This window comes from Pithys albifrons, chromosome 2 (assembly GCF_047495875.1).
Source record: "Pithys albifrons albifrons isolate INPA30051 chromosome 2, PitAlb_v1, whole genome shotgun sequence".
Taxonomy (NCBI): Eukaryota; Metazoa; Chordata; class Aves; order Passeriformes; family Thamnophilidae; genus Pithys; species Pithys albifrons.
This window is the reverse complement of record NC_092459.1, coordinates 56,703,317-56,727,877: the sequence shown is the minus strand read 5'-3', so window position 1 is coordinate 56,727,877 and position 24,561 is coordinate 56,703,317. Positions and strand designations below refer to the sequence as shown.

Below are 24,561 nucleotides of genomic sequence, written 5' to 3'. Positions count from 1 at the left end.
GTGGAAGCTGATGGGTGAGTGGCACTTTTTAGCACCTCAGTGTTGCCTTAGCCATGTTTTACACATGGAACAGAACTCAGCTGTCTTAAATACATGGCAGAAGCTGATAAAATTTCATGCATAATGACAAAATCATTGTATATGGTTGGACATTTTATAGTCTGTAATCACTACTAACAAAATACTAGCATTGAGTAACAACAGAGTGAAAAAGAAAAGCTAGATTTTATCCAAGACTAATAATTTATGGAATTTGTTAGACTTTTTGTTAAGCTGATGGTGTTTCTTTCAGTATGATTGCAATGAAAATGATGTTTTCATTTTTCTAATCAGAAATAGTATACGCTTGCTTTAAATCTCACAAAAGACCTTTTTTTCAGGCATTAAATTTGTTATAAATATTTTTCGGAATAATCAACTTTTGAGTATAACTGATGCCTACAAGACAATTCGAGAAACATACACTCAATTTTTAAAGAAAAATAATTACACAGAAATACTGTGATTTCCAAAATATTTTATATATGCTTTGACTACCTACATCTACCAAAGTAATAGTACCAAAGTAATAGTAGTGTGGGGTGGCAATTCCTGATGTCGATAATATTTCAGTCAGGCCGTAACTGAATGGGTATTTTCACATGCAAAATTTATTGTCCCTCCTCTCCTTGTTATTAGCAGGATTCAACATAATTATTAGAAGGCAGATTGTCTGTACTTGTTCACAGCTCATTACATTTTAATAATTTATAGGGATCAACTTAAAAACTGCTGTTTGTTTGAATTTTTTAAGAAGTAATTGAAACTTATGATTAAAGTAAAATATAAACTTCATTTTCATGGAAATAAAATAGTTCATTGCAATGGAAAGAAAGTAATTTATGGCAATCTGGTCAGTTTAACACAGTGCTCATAGGACTACAATGGTTAGCACTGAGATATAACCCTTAAGATTTTAAAGTTTACAAATTTTACAAATTAGCATGGCTGTTACAATCAATGTTTTTCCCTAAGATCATACAAGACTAACCCTGAGAAAAAAATCTGCTGTACTATAATAACAGTATTACTGTAAGATTTTTGCATGCAACAATCATCTTAGGAACCATGAAAGCTTCTTTGAGATCACATCTCATAAATTGCAGAGTTGAACTTACAAAATTAAAAAAAACCTTATTATATTATTATTATTAGGTATTAAAATGTTACTTTATTGTAGCTTTTTAAAAATTGCTTCCATGCAGTGAAATGTTAATTAGTGAAGGTTATTAAATTCTACATTAATGTGCATCTAACAAAACGTGATCTTATTATGGCTTTACCTGACCCAGTAAAAGTGTCAAGCGATCCATCTCCAGTTGTTGTTGTTGTTTCACTGTTGTTCATGGGTTCTGTTTTGACTGCAAGAAGAGACACTACATAGAAGAATAAGTAGACATGAGATTTTATTTCTAAATTTGTCCTGGAGTCCTCATGCCAGTCATTCGTGGTAGTTCAGGTAGAACAAGCATGCAGGCAACAGCTTCAACCTTTGCTCTACAACCGTATTGAGACAATCTACGCTAGCTCTGTCTGGGCCATGCACCTACACAGCTTTTTATCTCTGCATTCATCTAGCTATTGGTTTTAGCAATTGGAATAATTTCTGGCGAGATTTCAACCTAAATCTAATTGATTCTAACAATTCCCTAAGAGTAGCAGAGAGGAAGGAAACATTAGCTGTCAAGGGATGTAGCACATAACAAAAAGAGTTTTGCCTGACAAGTAAAACAATTATAATATGGTTTCATGCTCATATAGAAGTAAATTACTTTTACAGTGCCAGCATGTTGCCTTTCCCTTTCCCCTTTTACAGAGTCTGTGGGGGCCTTTTTGAGCTAGGTTACCAGCAAGAAATTTTCCATAAATGAAGAAAGAAGTTTGAAAGAAAAAAGTACAAACCAGAGAACTACAGTAGGACATAAACGGCAGCCACTCAAGTCAGCTTCTAACTCAAAGGTTACCAAACATTTAGGTCCACTCTGAACTCAAATTATTTCCTACAGATCATTGTGAAGTCTTAACATCCAAGCTATAACTGAAAGCAATTCCAGAGGCAATATAGATTTTATAGTTAATATGTTACCTGGACAGAATATTTGGCATGGACTTTTGTAATGGAGTTTAGGAACCACCCTTCTAATTGATGTGGTAAGAAACACAGCTTTTAATAGTTGTCTGCCAACAAATGTGGAAACCCACAACATATTGCCACAATTTGTTTGTGAAGGTCAGTTAGGGTTGGGCACCAACATTCATCACATATATATCAGCAACATGCTTATAGGTATCACAGGACTGGCAGGTGCCCAGGGGAGCAGAGAGAAGTGGCAATGAGGACCTGCTCAGGCCACTGCCAGTTGTATGCCAGGTATTGAAATGCCGAGGACACAGCCTGGGATTCGTGAAGAAGCCTTTGCTGTGACACCTGGGCTGGCAGAGCCCCCTCAGCAGGTATAACATATGCCAAGGAAAGGTATTTTCTGCCACCTGATGATGCATCAGCTAAGCTAACCAAAGCTCTCATCTGTCAACATCAACACACCCATGTTTGACTTCACTGGTAGGTAACAGTGTGGGAAAGGGGGGAGTTGCATATTCTGAGCTAGTAGTGTATTTAAAAAATATGGCTCAGATTCAAGTCACCTAATTTAGGCATATAAAAGGTGCCTACTAATCTCACTTCATATTTAGCGAAGACAGTGAGGTACTTCCAGATGTTGATTCAGTCCAAGAACAGCCTGAACAGCCCTCAAGTTCACCATCCCTCTTACAGTCTGTAGAGGAAAAGGTAGTGGATGAGCTAAATAAAGGATTTGATTTTCTCATGGTAAAAATATCCAGAGCCTACAGATCCATTCTGCTGTTCTTCCCTGTGTCTGTGAGCACAATGAGCTGTACATCAGGAATTGCACAGCTACAAATACAGCTGCCTGTGACGGCCCCCGCATGAGCTACCTCTCCTACAAAATCACATCCCATTTCCAGTTACGCTGCATGATGGGTCTTACTTCAGTAAGTCATATGGGATGCTACTGATGTCTACAGCTGCACAACCAACCTGTACTGAATTCAAAAGGACACCTGTTTAGGTCAGGCAGAGGAATTGGGATGTGTTTGTCTCTGTGACAGGGAAAGTGCCCTGCAGCACTGCCAGTGCCCCAGTGTCAATCCAACCAAGTAGCACCTTCTTGCTTAAATTATACAATTGTATCTTCAAAACATATTTGAATGTGTGTCTTTTGAATGTAAATTTCTCATTATTGTTTCCCTTTAGTAAACTACTGCACCCATACAGTGTCCCTGAAAGCAGCAGGATATTAATTCAATACTGTATCATCAGGGAAGAATTACAGCCACATTTTTTTCAAGCTATTGTGTGCTCCTTCTCATTCTGCTAGCTATTATCTTCTCATAAAAAGAAAAAACTGTGACAAAAATTAGCCAAAAAGAACAAGATCATCCATAAGAGTAACCAATCATTTCCATTCCTGTATTTGTATGAGAAAAATGTGATTTTATTTTCAACAACTCAACTAAACACACTTCAAGAAAAAGCTTAAGTGCCATTTGTCACAGAATGATTGCCTCCACTGCACCTCTCAGTTATGTAGAACAAGTTGCCTGAAGCATGATTTTCTGATTATTACATGCAGATGCCTCCATGTACTTCTGCAAAGTGTGGACACCTACCAACATGAAAAAAGTACTTTTTGGTACCTTTATCTCTTTCTATTCAAGATGGTATTGCACTATTGCCCATACTAAGCTACAAATCTATGTTGAATACTGTATCCAGAAAGACAGTATGTGCTTAATTATTATATTTAACAAAACTTTAGTAATGAATTTAAATGTTTACTTTAGAATTGTGTCTAATTTTGGTTAATGCCAGCTGCAGTGCACTTCCATTAGTACCAAGAGGCACCATGTATTTTCTCTCCCTGTCAAGCAGAAAAGAATTTAAAACAAAAGAAACTCTCTTCTGTACTTAACTTGGGGGAAGACGTTATATTGTAGAAAGTAGTTTTTTACATGCTTGATTTTAAACAGTTCTACTTTGTTGCATTCAGATTTTATGATAGTAAGGAATTCATCAGGATCTTTCTTCAGTGTAGCTAAAGATTTTGACTATTTCCTATTTTTCTTTATGTTGTATGTCATTAAATTAAGAGGGGAAAAAGCACAAAGGTAACTTAGAAAAAATATTCTAACATAATTTTAAAAAAACATTTTTAAAATGTTGATTAGTTTTAATTTTAGTTTGTGGGGTTTTTTTTACATACTGAAAGACTAAAAATAAAATTAAAAATAAAATTAAAAGCAATTTCTAACTGGAAATACATTTGAGTGCTGCCAACAGTGAAGATTGCACGTGTCCTGCTTTTGGCTGGGATAGAGTTATTGGCTCCATGGTGCTTAGTTGCTATGCTAAAACCATGACATGTTAACAGAGTAGAGCATTCACTATCATCAGGTGCAGGGGCATATGATGTACAAGGACACAGAAGAAGCTGGGCTATTTCTGTCCTAGGAAGGGGAGACTGAGGTGAGAGCTAATTGCCGCCTGCAGCTCTCTAATGGCAAGGTTCAAAGATGACAAAGAACAAAGGCACACTGATCTCAAAAGGTGCCCTGGGAAACAGCAGGTGGGAACAGGCACAAGCTGTACTAAGGGAAAAATCCAATTAGATTAGGAGGAAAATTTTTTGCCATGAGCACAATCAGGCTATGGGACAGGTGCTGTGGCTCCTCCTTGGAGATACTGAACACTCAACTCTATGCTGCCTTGAGCAACACAATCTAACAGCAATGTCGGCCCTGCTCTGAGCAGTGCTTGGCCCAACTGACCTCCAAGGATCTTCTCCAAAATTCATTATTCTAAGACTAACTCAGAGTACAGCTTCCAACAGGCAACAGCTTCTGAAACATATGGTCTTCACTTGAAGAAAGGACTTAGCAGACCAAAATGACTAATACTTTGATGACCTCTGTTTTTACCCCAAAGAGTCCCTCAATGTAAAGGACTGAAAGTGAATGCAGAGTTCTAGGGGCAAGAGGTGCTACTTCTGTGTATGAAGCAGGACGATCAAGTGCAACAGCTGTTATAGCAAACAAATCTCTTTAGAAGCTTACATAAAACAATAAACCACACAGCTTGTCATAGCAAGGATTTTCCTATTTCTTTTAGCATGCCTTAAGGGTATTCCTGGGAATATACTGAACTAGAAGCACAATTCCAAACATTCTATTACCTATGGAAAATCAGATTTAATGCAAGTAAGGCAAGGACTTTCACATTATATTTCCTCACTACCAATAATTAGTACTTAAATTATTACCTTCCACATTTATGTGAACATGTTGAACAGTTAATTGAGGTGAGAGACTAAGCACAGTCTTTCCTTAAATTCTTGTAACTGAGCAGGAACATTCACATGGAATGAGTTACTCTAGTGCAAATGATCTTTTCAGCTCAACTTTTTTGTGGTAAATTTTATGTGGATGTGTTTTACAAAAGGCAAGCTAATTCAGAGGTTTTTTTAAAAAGGAAAGTTTTGAGATCTTCCTAACTTTAAAGCACCTTGTAATGACTTATAGAGAAACATAGTGATGCATGTTTACACATATGATTAATCCCGTATGTACTGCAACAATGGCACATACAGAATTATTATTAATCATTACAACTCATGACAATTAATAATACATGTCAGGAAACTCGTCAATGAAAACAACAGCTTGGAAAATTTGGCCAAATGTTTGTAAAGTGGCAAGTTCCATGTAGTAGCATATTAGACATAAGCTTTGATTGATAATTAAAGTTGTAGAAGAATAGTAACAATAATGTCAACCTTGATTTATGCTCAAGTAATCATGTAACGTTGCACTTAAAAACAAAAGTAAATGGGCATTCTGTGAAAATTCTCTTGGTCTGACTTCCACTAATGTTGACTACTGGCAATTCCCAGCAATGCTGAACACCATGAGACAATCCCAGGCTCTCAGAGCATGTAGATAGTCGAGCTAATTATAAGCAGCTTAAATTCTCCTTGCTCATCAAGTGACTTTCAAAGCATTGTAAGACTATTTATTGCATTGTCCTACAAGTATTCTGGCTGTGGGAGGAGCCTTTGAGAAGAGGTAGAAAAAAAAAGGAGTGGGGGAAAAAACCCGTAAGAATGTTCAGACTGCATAAAAGAACAGAACAAACCAAGAGAGATATCACACAGCAGTCACAGAGACACACTACCACACACATGCACTATACCAGGATCTCTCATACTTGTTGCAGAGGAAGGAGTACTGCAACTCAGCAACCAGTCTGCAGTATTCAACACAGTCATGTTGTCTCCTGAGAACAGGAATGGTGTAACAGTTCATTCTCTGAACATCTGTTCAGTGTACCCGAAAAGTCCTCAAGGCAAGTGTTTTGGCACTTTAAGACAAACCTTTTAAATGCACTGCATTGTTTTTATGGGTATTTTTTTAACTCGTTTATTTATGCATGTACAATATAGAGGAATTTAGTTATTAGAGTTCTTTAATGCTATGCTTGAAGTTTTCTTTTTATGCTGGAATAAGGAATCCATTTAAAAATATGGTTCAATCCTTCTTTGCAGAGGTCTGTTAACCTCATAAGCACATATACCATTTATTCACATTGCCAGATTTTTTTATTTAAGTAGGGACAACTCAATAAATCCTCTACATTGTGGCCAGAAAGAACAAACTAAAAAAAATTTTTAATGCCAACTGTTAAATGACATAGCAATGTATAAACTCTAAAAAAAAAAAAAAAGCTGAAACTCTAGCTTGGCTCACATCCATGGTGTCACTCTCATGGCTGCACCTCAGAATGTGGTACTTTGCCTCACCCTGCTCCAATTCAGCTACGGCAGAATTGATTATTGGAAAGCACTGGAACATCTGTGTTGTAGCTGCATGATAGTGCTGTACCTACTATAACACCTGTAGCAGTAATAACCAGGTACTTCTGAGCAAAATCGAACAATCTCTTGATGACAATTTTTCATTACCTGCCAAGCAAAGGAATTCATCATGAAAAAAATTACCTATGCCTAATTTTGACGTACTTCTTTTGACAGTGATTTGAATTTAACCTAAATGTGTGTAGTTCAGAGTGTAAGAGCAAATTATTACTCATAAATTAAATATGACACAGAAAATTCAAATTATTTCAAGTTACCAACAGGTACAATCAAACCTTTAATACAGTGTTCAAATCAACCCTTCCAAAATTTTCCTTGTTTCACCTTTGCACCTCATTTCAGTTCTGCCTCTTCAATTGGTGCAAGTCAAAGAAGTGATGTTGGAATTAAAAATTTATACTTTTATGACTGCTATTTTTTCATAATTCTTGCTGGGTATTTATAAATGGGTATATGGTAATTATTGAAAGTATGTTAAAAAATGCATATGACTGAAAATGAACCGAAACTTTCTATGTGCCATCAGTGTCGTATACTTACCTCCTGTTCCATTTGTTGTAACTGATGTGCTACTGAGGTTAGATTTATCCAGTTTGGAACTACCTGGTGCATCACTACTTCCAACAAGATTATGAGGACTGGCTAGATCCTGCATTTCCATAGACCTGTTAAAAAAGAAGATAACAGTATTATGCATTGTGATACTATTAATACTATAGTATTATCTACTTTTTCTTTAACAACTTTTTTAATATGGAGAGTTTGCAATGCAGCCAGATCAATAAATTAATACGCATTCCTTTGACATCTTATTTGCTTGTTACCAAACCTAGGAAAGTGGCTGATAATTTTATATGAACAGCAACCATGTGAGTATTTCTCACTTTCCCCTTAGGTATTATGAAGTGACAGAAGCTTAGGAAACTGCTCAAAGAGCTGATACAAGATGTGCGTGTGGTAGCACATATATATGAATGAACAGATGGAGAGATAAATGGACAAATTCAGGTATATAAGCACTTCTTAGAAGAAAATAGAGAAATTAGGTGAAAAGTCAACTATTACACAGAAAGTCAAAGTAGGAACTTCTGCTTCCCATTATCTGTATTCCAACCACCAGCAGTCACATTAAATCATAGGAACAGACCATACAATGGAATGAACAGAACTTTCATGAACATCTGGAAGATTCTTCACTCTTACAAATGTGTATATTCTTATGCTATCACTTGATACTTGTTTTCTTCCAAGTAATTTCTAGGAAGCTTGCAAAATTTCAAGTGGATTTAGACTGCAATGTATTCCAGCATCACAGTTACACGGGGGTCTGCAGATGGCTTTCATGGAGCAACAACAGATCTGCCTTTCTCAGACAAAGCAGACAAGGAACATTTCTTGTCAGACCTGCAATTGTAATCCAATTTGCAGTGTATATTTGCCCGTTCCTTGCTTCATTTATAAATCAATTACACAGATTTTGCCCTAAAGAAGCATTTTTGCTATATACAAGGAAAGTTGCCAGCCTGTCTGCAACAGGAGAACCATTAACCCTATGTATACTCCAAAGGCCAACAGAAAGATTGCCTTACAGAGCTGTAAAAGCCCAATTACATTGTAGAAGGCTGAGATGGCTAGGAAAGAGAACAGTTGGGATAGTCAATAAGAACAATGGCCCCTGTATATTGGTATTCTGACCAGGGCAATCAGTGGTAAATTGTTAAGACAACACCCAGCATCTTAAATATTTATTCCAAATTTCACTTTGAAATTGCCTTTTTCTGTGCACCCACACATCCTCCTCTGTGGGAAAAACCCTCAAACAAAACCCCACTACCTTTCCATCAAATATGAGTCTGCTATGTGAATCTATTTTTTTGCCTCCAGAAAATGAAGTTATCTCCCATTTTGTGCTCCTAATTTTATTGATCTCCTGGATGCTTTAGCCTCCATCACACTGTTTTCATTTAACCCAACATAGAGATTCAGAGCTTTCATGTCCTGAATATGTACAGGAAAATGTAGGAAAAACTACATATCAACTGGGAAAATGTGCCTGACCCCAAAGGCACATAAAGTAAAGAATCTCATTTACTCAAGTAAATGCCTCTGTCATCCGTGAGATGCACCGATATGTCACTGGTAGGATAACCTCCCCAGCAGCAGCCTGGATGTGTAGGGGAAAACTGATGCTGCTGGAGGCCCTGCATCAGAAGGTAAGAATTTTATAGCCATATTCAAAGAAATGCAAAGGCATAACCTGAGATTTGAATAGCATTGAACCCAATTTCTTCATCTAATTGTATATACATTCCTACACATCTGTCAGCACTGAACTGTATTTATTGTCTACTGGAAATGTGATCAGTGTTAGATGAAATAAAATGAACTCAAGTTGTTTACAAGTCTGTCAGTTTTTGTTTAGTAGTTTCTGCGCAAGGATAGCAGCTAAAGGTTGAAAGAAGTCTGTGAGTTTCCATCTTGTATGTATTTAAGGGAGCAGAAAAATGCCAAACAAAATAAACAATGTGTGTTTCATTGCATATACAGTGTAATGCTCCTCATGTGTTCACTTAGCAGTTTTAAATGCCATCCTTTCCTGCTGAAGTATGATCAGCCCACATGTACCAAATGGGCAGTTCCAGCTTAGAAAGTTCACATCTGCTTTTTTTTTTCTTGGTTAGCATGAAAAAATTATAATTTCTTTTCAGACAGGCATGTGTCATTGCCACAGATGCAAATACTTCAGTAGTATTTCATAAGCAAAATCACTGGTTTACCCAGCTAGTGTATATAAGAAATATCCATCTTAAGCACTTTTCACACTCAAATGAATCAGGTTTTCTTAATCAAATCAGACTTTCCTAATCAGAAAACTAAGTCCACTGACTCATTTACTTGACAAAGAATATAAACAATACAACTTTCTAAAAGGCATAGTTTTTGTTCCAAGCCAGTATGAAACTTCTGTGCAGGAAAGTATTTTTATCACACTAATTTGCTTTCTATAACAAATGGTTTCACAGTCCACAGACATGGCAAGTTAAATTAACTAAAACTATTGTAAAAGTAGTGCATTCACAAACAGACAATTTCTCTGCATAAGTAAATGACATCTTGCACTTATTGGTAGCCATTTAAGAACGAAAGGGATATCCAAACCAATAAAAAGTTTCACAAAACCATATGTATACATTCTACTTATCCTGAGTACTCCATCCTGTGTGAACAAGTACAAGGATTACTTTAATATATTTCTATGTGATTTATTTATTGAAGTGCACACATTACCTTCTGTGTAACACATATCATTCAATTCACCTTTCCGGATGCATTTAGTTTACCTTTAGCCTAAAAAATTCTCAGGAAGATGTAACAGACTTACTAAAATCTTACCTTTCAGTGAATAGAGGATTCAGGAAAAATGCCTAGTAAAATGGATGAAATAATTCCAACATCTTGAATTCATTTTGTCAAACTAAATGTTTATCAGAGTCCTGCTTTCACTGACTTAATAAGAAGCAGGTTCACATTCAGTATGTGCTTTCCTGCACTAAAAAAAAAAGTTTAAAAGGGAGATCTCTGAAGGACCAATTAATACTTCTAAGTTTATGCAGCTATTTATTAAATAATATTTTTTAGTAAATGCAGTGTGTTTCAATTTAGAGAGAATAAAGTTTATTGTTAAAGCTGCTTAAAAACAATGTACTGTACAACTTATTTTACATATTTTGTTTCTCTGCCAGGCACACAACTCTTTGAGCTTTAGCTTTCCCCCTCCAGCATCATCTCTCGCTTCTTTTTAGAATAACTAAGTAAAACACTAAATTGTATAAAAACATAAATTTGGGGAGGAAATTGATTACTTGGTAAGAAGATGTTTTAATTATCCCTGGACTGTCTGAAGAAGGTTTGCACAATTGCCAGCTCTTGAGCAAAAACATGAAACCTGGCAAGATGGATTTGTCTTTTACTCTGCTTTGGCTACAAAGTCATTGAAAATTGGTATTTTCACATTCTTAGTGGATCATTTCAGAGGCTTATTGGAAAAGTCTCTAAAACATCCCATTTCCCAGTTTCAGTGGGCTTTAACTCCAACCTGAAGCAGGTTTGTATCAAAAATATGGCTGTGTGGGAATCCTGCACCTTCCCCATTGCAGCACTTTTTGTTCCATGGTTTGAGGTTGCATCTTTTCAATGGTTAGCCTATGCTCAGAAGTTGATTAAGGAACAGCATCCAAAGAGACAAATTCAACCCTCTTCTGTCCTACCTTTACAAGGGTGGATGAAGAGAACTTGTGCCACTTCCCAGACCACCAAAGTGCACAGCCCAGCACCATAACCCAACCTTACACAGGAAGGTTTAAGTACAGCTAAATACAATTGCCCCATCTGACAACTACATCTCTGTATTTCTGTATAGCTCTCATTTGTATTGCTTTATATGTAAGAAGCTCAAGCCTTACTTTTACAGTTATGTTTTTAAAATGCTTTTCCCTCCTCCCCCCCTCGCCCCCCCATTACAATCACATTGTCTGTTTGTGCACTGCTTTTCTTCAGCAGAGTTACAATCTGTCTTCCGAAAATCTGGGCTGTTCTGTGTTAGCCGCTTGCATTTTCAATGTAACTGTTGCGAATGTGGACTGGGTCCTTCCACTTGTAACTCCACTGATTGTTCATTAATTTTACAAGTAGATCAGATTTAGATAATCTCCTTCTTGAAGGACATCATGTTTTAAAACGTAAACATTTTGCTACATAATCTACTTTTACTACGGTTCTTTACCAACAAGACTGGAAGTATGAAATAATTTATCAAAGATTTATATAAGAATAAATACTCTATTGACGAAACTTCACATCCCAACCTAACTAGAACAGTAGTATTAGTATTACAAATACTAATTTCCAACAAGAGCAGATTATGGGAGAACTGAATGAAGGACTGGCTAAAGACTACTTAAAATTGAATAATTGAATTTAGCTTAGAAATAGATCAGAAAAAAAAAAGTGAAAAATTATTTTGCAGGATTTTTCATTTTAAAATTCACAGATGGGAAAATTCACTTCACAACTTTCTTTAGAAGACTCTTATTAAACTTAACTGTGGAAAAAGCCCCATATTATTAGTAGTAGTAGTAATATGTTTATTATTATCATTATTATATTTATTATGTTTATTATGTTTATCTGAGGAAAGGTTTGGTAGTTTCCCCCCTGTTTTTCGTACATCCCTCCTGTTGTAACCCCAGTTCTTACATATCCCAAACTTTCTCACTCTCTGGAGCGAGAATTAAGATGTCAGCTACCTTGGAGCTTCTGAAAAGAAACAAATGGGGAATTTGCCTTTGTGTAAAATTAACTTTTATCATAATATAAAGGCTGAGTAACAGAGCTGTTCAAACTCAGCTAAATCTGTTTCCTACTGTTCAAACTCAGCTAAACCTGTTTCCTACTCAGCTCTCAGTCCAACTACAGAGTTTTGAAGACAACAGGGGTAATTATTTTTCCCATTTTCCACATAATTTTTTAGCCAGATCTTTCAGCCACTTTCTGAACAGGACTATTGAATTTACCTCTCTTTCACACAGTCTGAACTAGTTCATAGAAGCCTTTTGTTCTGACAAAAAAAATCAAAATGGATGTACATATACAAATGTCATTAGTCCAATAAAATCTAAACAAAATCTCCAAAAAAGTTGGATAGATAAATCATAATTATAAGGATTTTTTTTCTAGTGTTTTGGTAGTTTGTTTTTTTTAAACTATATTTAACACATTAAATTCATAGTTAGGCCAGATATTTTTCATGTTTACTTGTACTTGAATTTTTTAAGCAATTAAAAAGAAGTTACACTGACCCCTTCACAGTCCTCAAAGAATACAGTGGGCAGTAAGAAAGAAGGTGGCGAGAGAGAGATTCTGGATGATGGACAGGTTTCCAGAGAATATACATATGCATATAAATGTGTGTACACTAACACAAAACTACATGCAAAATTTTAATAATTTTAATAAGTATGCACACCAAAAATCTTCCCAACATCTTTCCACAAAAGATTGCCACAAATAGTGTAACACAACACACAGCCTAAGAACACACTTCAAATGAGTAACATTTCCAATCATTTTACCAACCCCAAATACAAGTTAACAGTATTTTCCTTTCCAGGTGCTTTTACACAGTGTATGGCAACCTTTGTCATTTTTTGTCACTGTAAAAGGTAAGGAAGAAACAGCAAAACCAACAAGATAAAATTATGCCACTGAGATGACTGCTTCTCCAGTTTTCCCCGGCTCATCAACCCCTCCTGTATATCTTCCCAAACTTAACAGATAGCCAAAATAGCAGAACTCTTGCTATTCTAGGCAGAGTAGTGCAAAAGCATACCCCTTCAGCACATGAATTCTGAGAGCTTGCCAGAGTTAAAAACAAATAATACTGCTGGACACTAGCATGACCTCCTTCCCTCACTCCTTGAGGCCTCCTTTTGTAACTTGGAAAGTGACCTGATACAGTGCTAAGAAGCAGTAAAAAATGTTGTGTTATATTGATAAACTAGCAAGTTCTCCTCAGAGTTTTATTACTTTTTAAATTTATTTTAACAATACAGAAAACAAGTGCTAAAATTTTTTGCAAGCATTTGGGAACTGGAGGGGGATTATAAGCTGAATAATTTCTATTTCTCATGTGTTTGCATGTAGGGTGTTAACATTCATATTAAAAAAAGTAATGGAAAGGAGCAAAAGTAGTGCAACATTGATATTCAAAAAAACCCCAAAGCCCCAAACACATCCAACTTCTGTCAATTTACAACCAATGTCAGATAGAGGATATCAAGGAGAGGGAACCTTAGTGAAATGAAGAATCAAAACATCAGAGTTTTTCTACCATGTTAAGGAATACCACATAGGTCACAGTAAAAAAAAAATCATAAGGTTCAGCTTTGCAGAACTGTAAGTATACAGTAAGGACTCTAGTAGACTCCTTATATTCATTATAAACTTGAATAACGTCATCATGCAGCATCTCAGGGTATGAGTTCAGTCTCACAGGGAAATAACCTCTACACAGAGACTTCAATAACTGCAGTGTGGTGAGGGTCCTTCTGGAATAAAGCAACAATAATTTGAGGAAAACTCAAAACTGTGTGATTTTGTTTAAGAGCTTTGTCAATCTCAAATAAACTGCTTGTCTTGTAGAAGATGGGACTCCTTAGGTAATTCTTTGGGGTATAAAGAGTCACTGGTTGTGATGGTATCTCAGTTTTGCTTTCCTGCCAATTGTCCTTCTCTTGGCTATTCAAGCTTTAATAGGAGGAGAAAAAACCCTCCTGCAGACAGTATTACTTTACAGGAGCTGTCTGACAGGCAGACAGCGTCAGTGTCTCAGATGCACTAGATGCAGAGGGCTCAGCTGAACGTGGGGAAGCAGGTTTGGTGACAAAGACCAGCATTGTAGTTTGCCTCCTTACACCATTCACAGCTAGAGACAAAAGACATTTCTTTTAACAGCACTGCAGTTTCTTCCCCACCCCCATCCTAAATTCCCCAGTTAGGCTTTTGCTTATCACCCTCCCTTTTTGATCCCGTGCCACCTTAACCTTCTCTGTGCTTCCTAGCAAATAGGTGTCAGATATTTTTTGTCTTTATTAAGTTTATGCTTCCCTCTTTTCTCACTGCATGAGCAACAGCCAAAAGTCAAAGCTTTTGATAATCTAGTATATGGCCATTGTTATAGTAATAGACAGATATTGTTTTACTGAAAGGGTTATAGGGATTTTTTTCTTTGTGGGTCTAGTGAGAAAATATGACTAAATACTGTGAAAAAGAATTGCTTAAAAATTCAAGTTTGGTGGAGTGGTTTTTTGTTGTTGGAAAAAACCCCCTGATATTTTCTTTTCCTGCCTGAGAAAAAAAGAAAACAAAGGTGAAAAGTTTAAATTTGCTCTGGTGATGACTAAACACATGAATTTAGACAGCTTGGATTGTCATGCTGTATAATTGCTGGAAACTATTATTTCCTTAAAAGTCAGTAATGGCATGGTTTCCCTGGTTTCTGATTGACTGAGACATTTTATTTCAGTTCAATGCCATTTAATGTGGTTTCCAGAAAACCACTGAAAACTGTCTATTCTAGTGCAGTTCAGCTGGCCACAAATCTACATTACATTAATTTTTTACTGCTTAGTAACTTTTATTGGAAATTAATGTAATTTCCTTGACACAATTAAAAGACAATGTAAAATTAATATGGATTTACATACTTGTTGCTAATACATAGAATAGTATCTAGGAGCCATTTCTCTATTCTCCTGTTGGACATGCAGTCGATTTGTCCAAAACCAACAAGGATTAAAATAAATAAATAAAAATCAAGGCAAATCAAGGGCAGGGGAATATATTAAGTTATTTACCTCAGCATAAACTTCCAGTTTGCTCTCCCTGCACTCAGGAGATTTTTCAATTAAAAACACAGATTCAGAGTTGTGAAATAGGCAGGCTGTCACTGAAAAGGTAAGTAACAGGAAGCCCTTTTTTCCATATGGTTCCCCTTCCACCTCATCTCTCCACTCTGAAGTTTGATTGGTTTGATTTGATGAAGGAAATGATAGTTTTATATGGGAAACTATTACATTCTGATTCAATAAACTGATACACACACAAAAAAGCAAAGCTATGCAGAGCAATAACTTCTGGCCAGCTGGATCCCAGCCTCTGAGATCTCCTTTCTCAGCTATCCAAATGGGACAGCCATGGTTTTGATGTGATATAATTTTAGCTCAGTGTTTATACTCTAGTCACTGGAGGAAGTGTTTGGAAAGAGGTAATGTGGTGTCTGAACAGATAATTCCCACTTTCTCAAATCAAAAGGCAGCTGGTTGGAGAAAACCGCTCCAGAAGCCAGACAGAGAACATCTAAATTAATAACCATCAAGGACCAGGGAACTGAAGGAATGGTGAACCGAAGCATAGGGTTCTCAATACTCTTAGCCCATGGACACGCTGGCCCATCCTGTGCCTGGGCTGTACTGGAGCATGTGCCAGATGGCACACACCAAACGCCTGCCAGGCACAGATCCAAGAGCAGCCATAACCCAGCGCCACAGCTCATGCTCAGGCAGGGGCACATTTCATACACTGTCACAAGCTCGACCCCACAGCCCGCAGGCTGCATTATGCAATTTCTAGTCCCGGTGTGAACAGAAAGCACATAAAGGTACACAGGCACCTGCTACTTAAAAAAAAAAAAAAAGGTGACTTAAATAGGTTTTGAAGTCTTTATGTGAGTTTAAATAAATCAAAATGATAATGACATCATAGTTCCACAGGGTGCTGTCAAGTATCCCTTTTACATGAAATACAAACTACCGGTTTACAGATATGTAAGATCTAAATGCCAGTTTTTGGATCACAGGGCCACATTTTCAAAGAGTAGTTCACCCAACAGCTTCTGATTATTTCCAGATGCAACTGGCACTTGCAAATACCATGGTTCTTACAACATGATATGCTGTGTCATAAACAAATAACAAACACTTCTGTGGAGATAGCTGGAAGGCAAACTGCTCAGAGTCACATCTGAAAAATCTGCTGGGAATTTCAGAGGCCCTTCTGCATCTCTAACAAGTGACCTGGACATAAGGAACAGGTAACAAGCTCAGTGACTGAAGAATCTCATTAAATCTTTCTTTGGTGTTTTTGAGTCTGATTTGAGCAACTAAGCGTATTTCTCATATGTACAGAGGAATGTGGAGATGATCAGCTCTGCCAAACACCAGCCTGTTGCTAATCTATTCTTTGTAAGACACAGCTTTCAAAGTCACACTGCTTAGTGCACAGGATTTCAAAACATGTCAGGGAAAACACAATGCAGTATGACATGGCAGCCTGTTCTTAAGTGGAACAATGACAGAAGTTTTTAAAGGGCTGCTTGTAGCCCTGATTTCCTATGGACAGTAATAGGGGATGCTCTCACACCTCCACTCATTACTTAATGAGAGGAAACGTTAATGACAGATGGAGATGGAAAAAAGCATCAAAGCACAGAAGATCTTTCAAATTCCTGGTACTTACTCACATATGCAAATAAGGAATTTCTAGGGTTAACTTCATACCCAAGTTATCTTTCAGCTACCTTTTTCTGAGAGAAAGTGATACAATTTCCCATAAATGCTCCTAGAATGCTGCAGACCTGCTTTTGTGATGATCTGTCCTACCTCTCAAGCACCTTCATGCTGGACTTGTCTGTGCAGTAGCTGGAGGTATGCGATCAACAAGGGGGCATATACTTCCTACCCTTCACCTGCCTCATAAACACCAATACCAAGTAAGGACATCTGGGATGCCTGTGTCCAGATACTGATGTCTAATACAAATATTAAATTATTATAACATATATATTGTATTATTAATTAATATAGTGCTAATTTTATTAATTTTAATATAATAATGCCAACTGTATTCATGTCAGACAATACTTAAGCAACTCTAAAACCAGCAAACCAGGGATGAAAGGCTGGGAATTTTGCTGTTGGCTTCAGTGGTGCCTGGACTGCATGATGTAAATGTAAACTCACATTTTCATTAAAAACGAGCAGGAGGTGGGTTGTGTCTGATTCACCCTAAATTGAGATGTCTGTTATATTTCAAACTAGTTATTGAAACACAGTTCTTCTTCACCAAGGAATGTCCATGGGAAAAGAAGGACTTTCAGGTGTGCTGTATTAGACTGACCATAGCTCATTTCAATGTGATTTCTTCAGCCACCAGTACAGGGGCCTTGCAAGAACTTTATCTGCTTCCAGAAAGGATGAACTATGATGACAGACTGAGTAGAAGACAGGAGTTTCCAAAGACTTGAAGTTTTCATGCTCCATTCATATTTTAATGCACACATTCTGAATCTTCTCTGGGATTTTTTTTTTCTGGTGTAAATATAAAATACAGACAGTTACTGGCAAGCAGTCCCAACATGGGAACCGTTAACGCATCTCACTTTTAACAGTGAAGTTCCCTTTATAAGTTAAACCTGATCTGAAACTTGGCTCCCAAGACAAATACTCTATAGTTTACCTCATGTGGAGCACGTTATGTTTGGCACCAAAACAGTTTGTGTCAAGAGCAATTATTTCTGTTCTGTAATCGCAGTCCCAACAATAAGTTTGGTTTAGAATATAAAATAAATATATGCAACTTGCTGTCTGCCTGATGCCTTAATTGGTTCAGCATCTGATCCCTCCTGTAAGGTGTAGCTGGGCATAGCCCTTCTGGATGGCAAGGTACACTAAATGCACAAGATATGTTGCACACATCATTTTCCACTTTGCACAGGAGACCTTACTGCTTGTACATCTGAAAGAACTTTTCATAACTAATTACATTCAAAACAAAGAGAATGATGCTCCAATAAATGTACTGATGCTGACTGCCCTTTACAATTGATACCAAATGATTCAATTTCACTTTGCTGCTTGATTTCCTAAAGTTATTTTATAATTTGAGACTTAAAGCATACACACGGTTTTTATGTACTTTTTTTCATTTAGGGTGAAGTAGGTGAATTTTGTGAGTTAATAAATATGTGTTGCTAAGAATGCTGGGGCACAATTCCCCCCTCCGAATTATCCCCTTGGGCCACAGGAAGAGGCAGGTAGCAGCTGCAGATCTGTAACACCTCCAGTTCTAGCTCAGCCTGCATGCTGATAATCGAGCTGCTGGGCCGGGCCATACCTGCTTGGCTGGCCAGAGCCACAGAAGTGGGGAACTGGCAAAGCCACAGCTCCAGCCCTCGCTGCCCTGGCACACACACAGCAGCACTGGGAACTCCCCTCTCCAGTGGTAACTGTCCTTTATAGCTCCATCTGCTAAAAGCCTGGCTTTCATCAAATAGTTTGATAGCATGATTTCTGACATGCCACATAGCCTTTTAAAAATCATTAAATATCCACTTTGGTCCATGTCCTGTGAGAAAAACAAGGTAGTATAGAGCAGTTGGTTTTTAAGTTCACCCACATTTATGGTGCAGATGTCTGCAACTTTACTGCCTTTAGCAGTTTCCCAAGAACCTGGTTTGTGAGACTGGGCACTAGGATACGAGATGTTAATAACAACATCTTTGCTTTTTATAATTGAATTATTCTTGTGTTTCAGAAAATGTTAAAACATTGCCGTTGTGAAACATGGTATAATAATGAAATACTAAGGGGGATGAATATGCTTCTTTGGTACTATTTTCAGAAAAGTCATGAAAAGCACTGCATCTTTGAGAGCACAGGGGTTTATTTTCTATTTAATTTAATCTACATAATTAGAAGGAAAATAAGACATAAGCCTGAAATAACACAGGAATAAAACATGATCTTATGTCTAGTCACCTGCCAATTACTTCTACACTGAAAAGCAAATAAAACCTCAAACCCCTTAAAATTAAAGTGACAGAGATTTAGTTGTAAATTGAAACAGAACTTAAATGGAATTCACCAAACAGGATGTTCTCCCTCTCTGCCCTCTTCTGCACTCACACCACACAATAAATAATTCTGTTAAAAAGTTGATCCATGGAATTGCTGTATTTATTTGGGCACTACATATGCCTTTCTCCACAGCTCTGCCAAACATACCTTCCCACAGACTTGCTGCTTCAGTCCTGGGCCTCTCTTAAATGGCAGACACAAATCCCCTCTGAATTAGACTGACACCATCATGCTCATTTTCACATTTAACCAAATCCAGATTTGAACTTAGGTATTCAAAGGTGGATGGTGAGTGAAAGGCAAGTATATTTCATGCTTCAAGGGGGGGTAAAGTTACTTTTGCTCTACAAATGACATTAAGAAATTCCCAAAGAAATTTGACAATAATACAAACTCGGATCACAGTAAATTATATCGCTTGGCAGCTGAACTGGAGAACGAAGTCCAGAATTGCCAGCAAAACTCAGGACACACATTTGGATATATGGAAAGCTTTGTGATTACTAACAGAAAGGAGCCTCCACAGGCATCTTACGAGACCCATAAAGAACCTTATCAGCTGGCAAGAGTGTGTACATTCTGAGGATCAGATGAAAGTTTTTGCTTTTTTTTTTTTTTAAATCAAAGCTTTCAAAAGGAGAAGATAGAACAGACAGACCATCTGCAATGCAACCACATAAAAGACCTCTGGGCAAATCCAAACCCATTAGCAGAAGTGCTTGACGAATCTGCCAAAGAGCCAGATGCTCCTTATGGAAGAGTCTCTTTCCCTCCTTTTCATATGGATCCTCTGACTTCTGTTCCCAGAGGAGAACACCAAAGACTGGTGCTCAGATTAAGCCATGTGTGGAGAGAGTTGAAGTACAAAGCTGCTCTCTGATAAGGCTGTATTAACATGAAGAGGGGAGATCAAGCCTGAATTACTACAACAGTTTTAACATGCATTTGTGTAATGTGTCAGAGATGTAGATGATGGAAAAAAGCAAGCAAACTTGGAATTAGCTTATTTGCAAGTGGTCTCTTTTCATACTGATTTTTTGTTCATTCTTGTCCTGGTTTTGGCTGGGATAGAGTTATTTTTTTCTCAGTAGCTGCTAAAGTGCTGTGTTTTGGATTCAGTATGATAATAATGTTGAAAACACTCTGATGTTTTGCCTTTTGCTAAGCTGTGTTTATCCTAAGTTAAGGACCTTTTTTTGTTTGGTTGGTTTGGTTTGGTTTTGTGTATGTGTGTCTCATGCTCTGCCAATGAAGAGGTATTCAAAAAAGACTGCGAGGGAGCATAGCTGGGACAGGTGACCTGAATGGGCCAAAGGGATAATTCCACACAACAGAATGTCATGACCAGCATATGCACTGGAGTAGTTACCCAGAAAGGGGGCTTATCTGGGTTCTGGGATGAGGTCGGTCATTAGTCAGCAGGTGGTGAGCAATGGTACTGTGCATCACTTACTGTTTTTTTTTTCTCTTTTCATGATTAGTTATTATGTTTATTATATTTATTATATTTTACTTTGTTTCAATTATTAAACTGTTTTACCTCAAACTACAAGTTTTACCTTTGATTGTCCTCCCCATTCTACTGGGGTGAGAGTGGTGGGGGAGGTTGCATGGTGCTTAGTTGCCAACTAGGCTCCAACTAGGACAATTCTGTTCCTATTTCCTACATATTTTTTCTCTAATGACTGATCAGGATCTAGTAGGATGGCAAAGAAATGATTTGTGGTATGTTAAATACTAGCACAGCATACTAACTGCATGGTGTTAGTTAAATGCTTATTGAGTACATAGACTGATTGATGGCATTTAAAATGTGTCTGAACAAGTTGTGAAACATCTAGCCATGAAAATACACTTAAAAATATTTGACAAAAAAGATGATTCATATAAAAAGCAACTTGCACCAATCTCCAAACAGGGGATTTGGATCTTAAAGACCATTTTTTTTAATTGCCTACATTCTTCTAGGAATTTATTCAACTAGATTTGAAGTGCAAAGTAGGCAGAATCACATACTTTTCTTATTCAGACTCACCAATTGTAAAATATATTTAGAGTATCCAAGAGGTCAAAGAAGCTGAAATGGAGTCTGAATTGTTCTCCTGTGTACTGTTGTAATGTGATATGACAAAGCAAAAAATAGACCAAGGCAGAACGAAACAGAGCTCCTTCTTATTGTGACTACACATGCTGCACATGTAGGAAGAAGCAACACTGACATTTTATGGCTCAAAATCCAGTTAAATTTTAGGATAATGCTCTAAGAAACTACTGGATTAAGCAAAAATATTTGCAGGTATAATCTCAGGTTATCTTGTCTCATTTAAAACCAGTATTTACCCTATCCAAGACATTCCTGAAGGTTCAAAAATTATCAAAATTTGATGGATACATTAACTAATGCAGAAATGCAGAAATGCTCTCTTGATTACTCAAAAATCATAAGGCACTTTGATCTCCAAAATCTCCAAATTACTTCCACTAACACTTCTGTTAAGATCTTGTTTATCCAATATTCTTTTTCGACATGGTGATACAGATTTTAAAAAATGTTCAAAACTTCTTGGGTTTTGCTGCTTTCTTTTATTGTGAAGGCTGATCCACCATGGACTCAGCTTAATGGGTCTTAACAATGACATGACCTGGCTTGAGATCACATGGAAAAATTATTATTAGTATAACAGAAAATATGTCATGCCCAATTTTAACAAAAAAAGACAAGAACTTGAAACAGACAAGAAATATAAAAAATACATTACTTTTATTGTTATAAGCCACAGGGATCTGTTAATATAAACCATTAAAATAGTTCCCTGTGATCTCATCAGTTACCATGTATTTGCACTCTAAATAGATTATTGTAATTTCTGTAAACATATTATATATATTTTTAGAACTCTTTGGGGGCTTGATCCAGAGCCAGCAAAATCTGACAGGCAGACAATGACCAGTTTCAATAGGCCTTGGGTAATCAGAAGACTGAACTTCTACAGTTAATGAATCAGAACATCAGTGTTCAGAAGGCAGAGAGATACCACACAGACTGCTCTAAAAATAGGAAAGACTTGTGCTGCCTGAAAACTACATGCCCGAAAATACAACTCACATAACAAAGCAACACATTCCTTGTAGCAACTGTTGTGCAATTGTCATGGTTGCTGTATGTCATTCAGTTATATTTATGTGCATAGTTACCTCCCTAACCACGTTATTCTGATTGATTCCAACTGCCTAAGTGGCATGCAGACTAAATAAGTGTACCAAACCTTTAATAAGTAACAGATTTGTATAACACATTCTCTGCAAGCTAAGTTCATGTATCCCAGAATGTAGCCTCTATGAGAAATCTTATTCCACAATGTAGTTATTTAAAAATTGGAAAATTACAATAAGTTTTTGCCAGTCACTGTCTTGACTGAGAAGTCTGGGCTTGATCCTGCCAAACGTTTCTCTTTGGTGAAGAGTTTATAATTATAGTGGCCTCACTGACATGAATGCTATATTCTGACAGACATTTACAATCCCTCCTGTTAATTAGTTTTTCTTCCAGTTCCCAAAATCACTTGTGATAATCTTCCAGTTTCAACTTTAATTATTCTGTCTTTTCATAGCAAATTTGTTTTCCTGTGTGTGTTCCTCCTTATGGTTTACCCTAAGCCCCAAGAAATACCAACAACTAGTTACAAAGTGTTTCTCCCTGGCTAAAGATTAATCTTATTTTTGCATGTATTCCTTTTGAAACAGAACAGTTTTGCAGAAAAGCTGTATCTGTATCCTCAAAAGAAATGCTTTCACTGCCTTTGGTTATACTGCATATCTAGATACTCTTCTTAAGATAAATCAGCAGTGCAACAGATGATTGCTGGAGGAGTCTGCATGGTTGCTCAGGAGGAGAGGGATACACTAAGATGTTTTACCAGTCAATAAAAAGATCAGAAAAATGGCATTTGAGAAGCACCTACCTTACATATATACTTCAGGATGAGATGAATCTCACCTTTAAAGTCTAAATGAGTCCTTCTCAACATCTTATTTTATCAAATGAAACCCATTTTTCACATCATTATGATCTACAGATTATTAAGTATGAGGTACAGTGCAGCTACACTAGATCCAGACTCAGAAAAACATTACTCTCTATCCAAGATAAGCTACATATGGTTCACAGACAACAAACTCTTACCTTCTAGAAAACTTCTAAAACATAGATGAGAAGAAAATGATGAAGTGTAATGCATTTAAACAACACCCATGAAAGCTTGGTAGACTGGTTTGCTCATTTTTACTGCACAATTAATACTATTTATTTTTTCTATTATAATTGCTGAAATGGTAAGACAATTTCCACAGCTTTTGCTGGTTTTTCGTGCTTAGCAGTTCAGTTTTAAGCCCCTATTCACCATGTAACAATAACATTGTTCATCTCTTGAATTGCAAGTGAAGGGGAAGGTACTGTTTTACTCTGCTAGGAACTGCTATTTTTCTTTTCATTTTTTGTTAAATACATGGGTGGTCATGGAAACAGTGTTCCATAATGCATACATGTGGTATTAGCATAGCTCAGATGCAGTAAGTATAATGAACATTGCGTTCACAACAGTGTGCCCAAATTGCAGAGGAAACAAACTTTGATCAAGTGAAATGAATGTGAAATCTGTGGTTAGTTCTCACTGAGATTCAAAACTATCTATTTACTTGTGAATGTGTTAATGACAATAATTGTCTCTGGACATGTACATGTGCTTTGTATCCTGACCAATGAAACACTATGAGTAGGTAACAAAATAAGACCACTGAGAAAATGTGAAAGTCTATTTCTCATTCAGAAATTTTAAGAGAGACTTTAAAGATGAAACAGCAACAAGAATTCATATCTTTTAGATCTTACTATGTGGTGCACTTTTAAGCAGTGTGGGTGTTGAAGAACAGAACAGCAATCATCTGATGAACAGCTGCAATCTATGCTAGGGACCTCACTGAAACCCATATTAAATTGAAATATTGGAAGACCTTTTTTAAACACATAAAAAATCTGGCTGTGTTTTTCTGGATAGCTGCTTTATCTGGCAACTGGATCTGTGCATATGATTCAATAT

The 24,561-nt window shown here is 36.8% G+C and overlaps 1 protein-coding gene across 9 annotated transcripts in view; it reads right to left on the bottom strand.

Moving 5' to 3' along the window:
* EYA4 (EYA transcriptional coactivator and phosphatase 4) overlaps positions 1 to 24,561 on the bottom strand; it is a 163,486-nt gene that overhangs the window by 47,187 nt on the left and 91,738 nt on the right. For 7 of the 9 annotated variants that reach the window (XM_071547922.1, XM_071547919.1, XM_071547924.1 and 4 more), the window contains 2 exons: positions 7,533 to 7,657; positions 1,323 to 1,415 (listed from right to left, as the gene is read on the bottom strand). In XM_071547922.1, coding sequence (XP_071404023.1) covers positions 1,323 to 1,415; positions 7,533 to 7,657 — 218 coding nt within the window. The remainder of the gene's footprint in view (positions 1 to 1,322; positions 1,416 to 7,532; positions 7,658 to 24,561) is intronic. The other 2 variants (XM_071547923.1, XM_071547927.1) reach the window with 1 other exon arrangement.